General features: G+C 39.9%; 1 protein-coding gene across 1 annotated transcript in view; it reads left to right on the top strand.

Moving 5' to 3' along the window:
• PIGN (phosphatidylinositol glycan anchor biosynthesis, class N) overlaps positions 1-6,602 on the top strand; it is a 96,382-nt gene extending 89,780 nt beyond the window's left edge. Inside the window, exon 28 of the mRNA XM_010000953.1 lies at positions 6,479-6,602. Coding sequence (XP_009999255.1) covers positions 6,479-6,602 — 124 coding nt within the window. The remainder of the gene's footprint in view (positions 1-6,478) is intronic.
• Positions 6,603-7,906: the final 1,304 nt, after the last annotated feature.

Here is a 7,906-nt window from a genome sequence, read left to right as displayed (position 1 = left end):
AAGCAAGGTCTGAAAATATCCCATCTCACTTCACATTTTTAGGCATTGCCAAAATTTTCCTGTGAAGGTTGACTTTTTTAAGGAAATGGCTACTCTTTTTTTCTTTTTTTTTTTTTTTTTTTTTTTTTTTTTCCCTCACAAGTGTTTGTATCTCAACAAAACCTAGGTATGATTTAATGGAACAAAGAATAGAAGCACCCTTAGGGACAGCTGCTCTCATTCTTTTTTTGTGTGACACTGATATGTGTGTGCATGTGCAAATATAAGTATTCGTTTTATATTACTAGTTACCACATCACTGAAATCACAGGTGGAAAAGCAGCAGTTTAACTGTCTATTGAAGATTCATTTCTGTGAAGTCAGGCAGAGTGCAGTGGTATTTGTGCCATATTTGCAAAGCTTCTTATATATATTCCCATACTACCTTCTTTTTTTTTTTTTTTGTGGTGATAGCTTTTCTTTATTTTCTAATTACCACACTTGAAAGCTTTGTATGGCCTCTCTCTTACTAAGAATGAGCAAATTTAGTAGGAAACCATCATTAGGCAATACTTGGCTTTTCCAATACCAGTCCTCAGAAGTTTCATGTGTAAGAGCTGGTTTTAAATCCCTTGGGATAAAAAGACAACATTTGCTGCTTTTTTTTATAGTGATGTTTTGTTTCCTTCTTTGGAAGTAGGGTTTGTTTACTGAGCTGACATATTTCCTGTTTGTTGGGTTTTTTTTTTAATTTCACCCCTAACTCCTAGCTTTTCATAGAATCATAGAGTGGTTTGGGTTGGAAGGGACCTTAAAGATCATCTAGGTCCAACCCTTATGCCATGGGCTGGGACACCTCCCACTAGATCTGGTTGCTCAAAGCGTCATCCAGCCTAGCCTTGAACACTTCCAGGGAGGGGGCAACCACAGCTTCCTTGGGCAGCCTATTCCAGTGTCTCACCACCCTCACAGCAAAGAATTTCTTTCTAATTTAAATGTGCCTTCTTTCACCTTAAAATCATTCCACCTTGTCCTCTCACTACAAGCCCTTGTAAAAAGTCCCTCCCGAGCTTTCCTGCAGCCCTTCAGGTACTGGAATGCTGCCAAAAGGTCCCTCTGGAGCCTTCTCTTCTCCAGGCTGAACCAGGCTGAACAACCCCAACTCTCTCAGCCAGTCTTCACAGGAGAGGTGCCCTAGCGCTCTCATAATCTTTGTGCCCCTCCTCTGGACTCATTCCATGTCATTCTTGTGTTGGGGGCTCCAGAACTAGACACAGTACTCCAGATGGGGTCTCATGAGGGTGGAGTAGAGGGGGAGAATCACCTCACTTGACTTGCTGGCCACACTTCTTTTGATGCAGCCCAGGATGTGGTTTTACAACTCTTTCTACTATGCCTTAGCCACATTACATCATTTTACTATGCCTCATGTCTGCCATAATAATGTGATGTCTTTATTCTCCTGATTAAATTCAGCAGGCCACTTCAATACTGTCTTTGAATGTAAAGAGATTTCTGTTTTTTCACATTCTTCCACATCATTAATGAAATGCTGAGTAATAAGAGAGCCAACATAGTGCCTTGGATTACCACATTCAGTGAATCATCAATGCACCATTGATTCCCTCCTCTCAGTAAGTTATCAATTGCCATAAATATTTATGGCTTTTTAGAAAGTTTTAAAGCCCTTTTGCTTAATGGTCATGCCAGAATCAATGTGAAATTGTTTTTCAGAGAGTGCTTTTCATTGTTTTGATATAATAATGGGATAATAATCTTGCAGTGAACGCAGAACTCATAGCAGTGGCTTACACAAGCTCCTGAAGTCTGCTAACCTTCCCTCTACCTGTGTATCTTGAGGTCAGCTTAAATTGCATCATGTGCTGTAGATGAATACACTATTACATTTCATAAAATAATAATGGAGTTTTCGTAATATTTTTAATGTGTAAGTGTATGGTATGTGATCATGAGAAGCTTTTTCTGACAGATATTTTATTTTTTAGTAAGAGAAAAAGAGAATAGCTAGCTTTTCAGCTTCCTTGTCATTAAAATAATTCCTCTGTGTCTTAAAGGATATGTATAAGTATAGATCTCTATAAATATAGGATTTAAAACCTACTATGTAGGTATTCTGTATATGCAATTTGTAAATAGCTGTATATTCATATAGTCAAGATAAACCCTAAAGCTTCTTTGTATGTCAGTATAATGTATTTTTTTGCAGACACATATTGTGCTACTCCCTCTTTTTATAACAGTTGCTGGAAGATAAGGAGATAAAACCTATGCTTTTCTACTGCAGTTTCAAAGTTCAGGGGACAAAGATAGAGCACAAGAGATTGCTTTTTAGATTTGAGGATAACAGAATCAGTTTCAGATTTGGAATGCTGGGGCTTCTAGATCTGACTACTAAAACAAAGGTTATGTAACTGGAGGAAAACAGTGTTTACCAACAGTTTCTAAAAGAAGAGCTAGGAGTGATGTGCTTTATGATTTGTTTTGTGTGAAACAGGAGAGAGGGTGTGAGATTCTGGCTGGAAATGCAGTAGACCTAAAACTCAGGATATAAATCTGGGGTCTCGGTGTCTGCTTAAGAACAATCCCACAGTTCAAAGTAGCATGTTGTGCAGAGACAACATCCTTGGACTCTTCTGGAGAGCACTCTTCCAAGTCCTTTCACGAGTTGTTTTTGTTCTTGTTTTATTTCTAGTTTTTAAATTGCTATGGTAACTTACTCTATCTTCCTGTCTTCCCAGCTTCTAATCAAGTCTTCCATCTCAGGAATAAGCCTGCCTTGGGAGAAAGCCAGGTTTTGGAGCAAGATTGATTCCCCTCCTTCCCTCATTTTTTACTTATCTTTGATTCTTCTTGTCTTTGATTAGTACTTCTCACAGATGTACACTTTCACCAGAAAAAGCCAGGAGATGATAGTACCTCGTATATTCTCCTTTTGCTTCCTTGCTACTGAAACAGATGCCTTCCTCCCTGATACAAAATTTTCCTAGCACCAACTTTGCCAGTTAGCCTTGATTAATATATAACAGCACTCACCTTTCCATTGAACAGTGCTGGCTTACTTTATATCATCCAAGATCCCTTACACCAGCTACCTCTTCTCTACTATTACCTGTCCCTGCCCATCTCATCCTTTATAAGTATTATCCCACTGTGCCCCACTATGCTATTCTCATGTACCTGTTTAATGTCTCTTCCCCTACATAGATGTAACTTTTTCTGCAGCCTAGAATGTTACTCTTTTTTTCTTACTAGCTCAGGTTTGACTTCTGGTTGAGGAAGCTTGTTTGGAGAATTAACCACTTCAGTGTAACTACAGATCCATCCAAGGGGGCATCCATACAAGGGGGTTGTACAGGGTTTTGCTGCTGCTGTTGTGGCATATACCTACCTGTAAGAGTTTCGCTTGACTGTTTAATTACGGCATTACCCCATCCTGAGAACTAATTTGCCAAACACAGCTGCCTGCAGGCACTTGAGTACCATTTGCTGATAGCCCCAGAGATGCTAGCTGTTTGTAATTATGTGGACAAACAGACTGAAATTGTTTTAAAATATTCACTATGGCATAATATATGTTTTTTTTCTTTACTCTTCAAAGGAGCAATACTGAACACAGCTGTGGAAATACTAGATATTCAACAACACTATCAAGCAAGACAATAATCTTTTAAGTGAGTTATGTAATAGTATTTTTAAAGGATTAAAATTAGGAAAAAGGATTAAAACTGACTTTATCTTTTTCACAACAATTTCTCCCAAATCCTGAAAGTTGGCTGGGCCATTACATTTTATCCCATCAGCTCATGCATTCTGTTCCTTAATTACTTCCACAGTTAGGGAACAACTTCCATCAATAGTATTTTGTGGTTCATATCTCCTTTTAAATGACTATTTTTCTATAAATACACATTGCTTGATTATATCTATTTTTTGTTTGTTCTGAACATCTGATATTTTAATAAAGAAGCATAAAACCTTTTGCAGTATAGCATGGGAGAAGTGTGTGCAGTGCACTCTTCTTTACAGAAGTGTGGAGGACTCAGTCCCTCAACTGACAGGTAGCTAAACAGAGTTTGTGGAGTTTCTTCCTTTTAAGAAGCACCTCTCTCTGCCTCCCAAAATAATTGATTAGCACCCACATCTGGAAAAACTTTTTGGGGTGGACAGGAACTGGGATGTGTGTGTAAGAACAATGCTGATGTCAGCAAGTCGACCATCCTCTGGTGGCTGTCTCAAGGTGTCTGTAAGAATAAAGGCAGGGTCTTCGTTTGGCTTCTGATTTTCAGATTTCTAATTCAAGCTTTCTTTGAAAGCTAGGAGAGTGGCGTTGCTACTTACATGAAAAATTAGAATTCTTTTTCCAGGTGAGAAGGAAAGTTGAGGTGTTACCAGCAACGCATGAGGCAGTTATTTACCTGGGTGGCTATTCCCTTAAGAACCACACCAGCTTCTGTTCCTGGTGGTGCTCCTACAGACCCCAAGGGCATGTTACATCGTGTAGATAACTGCAAGGAGGTTTGACTTATAGTTGACAGCTTCCTCTCCCATAGAGAACTGAAACTGAGCCTGTAATACATCTAGGTGGACTTCTAAGGGCAGCTCTTGAGGGAGCTGTGTTATCTTAGTTCTTGTAAATGTGCTGTGAACTGCGAAGTCCGAAGTGCAGTGATGAGGTGGAAGTATGCTTTGTGCCTGACTTCATGCTCTAGCTGTGTCATCTTGCACGTTACCCCAGATAGAAACAGAGCAGCAGTGTGGGTCTCATAGGTGTACTGTTCTGCTTAGCTAAAGCTGGAGGGAGGAGCTGCTTGTAGGAAAGATGTCTCCTGTCTGCTAGTTTAAACCTTGAGTTGTTCACATTAGTAAATATTTTCAGTTGCACTGTGTGCAGGTGAAAGTTCACAGAGACAAAAGCTGCAGGTTGTTGGGGTGGAATATGCTTGTTGAGGTCTGAGTCCATTTGTGCCATTGGATTTTTGCAACTGATTTCTTAAAACTATGTATTTCGAGCAAGGTGTTTGTGAGAAGGTTTAGTTGCACTCTACAGAAGCAGAAAAACTTTGTAGTACGAGCCAAGTTGCTTTCATCCACTTTGGTCAGACCACTGCCCCTTTAGTTGCTGGTACCTGGTGGTGGAAAAGCTCCTGCTCATTACTGAACTTTTTGGTTTCCTCTTGTTTTTTCACACTGGTTAGTGGCCCAGCTTTGTTAAGAGCTGGTGCTTCTCCACTTCATAGAGCTAAATTGCGCTAGGCTGGTGCCAGAGTTGTCACAGTCTTGGGGTCGTGAGGATTGATAGCGTCGGCATTATGAGCTTTACTGCTCTTCTGTGGCTCAACTCTCAAACTAAATGAGTCTTCTGGCAGAAATTCCAGGTCATTAAAGCAGCTCCTTGCAATCCTTTCTCATGACTAAACACAGACTTCATTGAGCTTGAAGTTACCATACTTGTCCTGAAGAGCCATCTGCTTTGAAATAGTGGAGATGGGTGCATCAGGAGATCTGAGTACCTCCCAGGTCAGAACACCAGTATCTTCAGTGGTCCCAGGAAAAAAAAAAAAAAAAAAAAATTGCTGCACTGGATGTGTGATGGACACAGGCACAGCAATGTTTCATCTGCAAGTGTAGTCTGAAATGTCACTGGACTTCTTAGTGGCTAATGGTTTTAATTAATAGTAGATTGACTCAGGCATTGAACTCAGGATGTTGAATATCCTAGGTCAACTCAGTCTGACCTTAAATACCCTGTCTGGAACACTAGTGAGCATCAGATATTAGAATCTGAGCAAGTGGAGAACAAGCACTCCGCTCATTATCCTTTTAATCATTAGTGACTTAAGGACTTCCTAACCCAGAAGCTGCATCTACATATTGTGCTTATTAGCCACTCTTGAACTCATTTGTTTAATCTCTTTGAAACCCTATGTTACCACAACAGAGAATTCTGGAATTTTTAGAAATGTTGAGTGAAAAAGTAGTGGGTTGTGTTGGTTTTTTTCTTAAAACTGCTCATCACTGGAATAGTGTTTTCTCTAGAAAATTACACACTTCAACTGACATAAATATCTGAGTTGTCTTACTACCAAGGAGTGTCTGCCTGATGGCAAGTTCTCCCTAGATTCTGCATTATCAGTTCACGGCAAATGGAAGCTTTGCAGTGGTTTCAGTCACATACATTCAATTACCCACTTGAATGAAAAATACACTTGGTGCCTCTTATTCATGTGGTATACACTCAGTTGTGTTTTCTGTTGACATTTCTGACATTTTATGTTGTCCCACACTTTTTTTACATGATGGTGCTGATATAATAGTTGTCTTCCAGGATAAGCATAAATAAAATCACATACTAGGCCAATAATTAGCCCAGTTAAAAAGAAAGAAAAATACTCTGAAGGTTATCTGTTGGGTTTGGTTTTTTTACTCTGCAAATTTGCATTTTTTTTCTCACTGCTTTTTATCTCTCTCCTCCTTGCAGCATTAGCCACTATGTGCTGGTGATGTCATTGACCATATTTATGATGCTGATGAATGGACTGGCCCAGCTGCTAACTACAAAGAGATTTGAACTTCCCAGAAGGACTAAGCACCATCCCATGTGATAAAACAATAAATCTTCCTGCCTTGTTCCCATCCTCAGGCTTCTTCTGAACCAACATCCACCTCTGGAATGTAAATGCAAGTTAATGGACTAGAGTGCCAAAATCCCATCCAGGAATTAGAGCACTCTACTGATACAGGTTAAATGCTGTCCTGTGACTGAAATTTGCATTTAGAGATTGCCATTTTTACATTAATGGGGCTAAAAAAGCCTCAGCTTTATTCTCCAAGTGTCCAAATTCCTTCAAAATAAAAACAGCAACAAAGTCCTTTTTAAAAGAAATAGGCCATTGTCTTTTGGGATGTTTTTTTGTTGTTGTTGTTGTTACAACTTGCCTGCTGGCTGTTTGTCTCTCTGATGTTCACTCATTGGGAGTCTGCAAAATCCTAGCTTTGTTTCATGCCTTGCATAAGCATCTTGAAGCATAAATGAAATCAGTCTGGGCAGATCACTGATTTGTATGTTGCCAATGTGGCGTACACGTTTGAATATTTCTGAAACTGGCTTTGCTTTTTGCAAGCTGTGTCAATGTGTATGTGAGAATATGTTGAGGCAGGTTAAGACTGGTATGCTGTGAGGCTGTTGCTTGGAAAACAGTAGGTTTTAGCTAACCTCAGTGTGAACTGCTGCTGCTGATTGTGCTCTCCTGCTGCTTCCTGTGCTTAGGTGAGCTTAGAAGTATGCCAGCTCAGGTAATTGTTCCAAACCAAAAGGAACCTGATTAAAGAATTGTAAAATAGCATTCAGATTCCTGGGTCCAGCTCATGACAGGGCAAGCAGGAAGGTTAGGGCTGATTGCTTCAGTGGCAGCCCAGAGTTAGATCAGCATAATAAGGTCATGAAGCTGCAGCTTCAGTTGTGGTTTGCATAGAATGATACCACATGGAGACTTATTTTCCTTTCTTTCCTTGTTTTCCTTTCCACTTGTGCTCTTTTCCTGCTTACAGACATCAGCCTGGGTAATGGCTGCATTCTGAATCAAACACAGGCACAAATTCCCTGGTTGTACACTGATTACAAGTGAGAGCAAAGAGCCGGGGTGCTTAGAGACTCTGCTGTTGTGGGTGCTTCTGGACACCCAGTAATCATAAATACATTGCATGAGGCTTTGAGATAGACTTGTAACTTTAATAGTTCTTTCAACACCAAGCATCGGATTCCCTACCACTATTCCACAGCTGATTAAGTAGCTCAAATTATGTACCCACCTACACCTCAGCGCTTCATCGCTCCCTGAAGTCATCTTTTGTGAGAATTAAATAAAAAATATATCTCCTTAGGCAAAAATTGTATCTATCTCCTCTT

This window comes from Chaetura pelagica, unplaced genomic scaffold (genome assembly GCF_000747805.2).
Source record: "Chaetura pelagica isolate M959 unplaced genomic scaffold, ChaPel_1.0 scaffold104, whole genome shotgun sequence".
Lineage (NCBI taxonomy): Eukaryota > Metazoa > Chordata > Aves > Apodiformes > Apodidae > Chaetura > Chaetura pelagica.
This window is presented reverse-complemented; position numbering and strand designations above follow the sequence as displayed.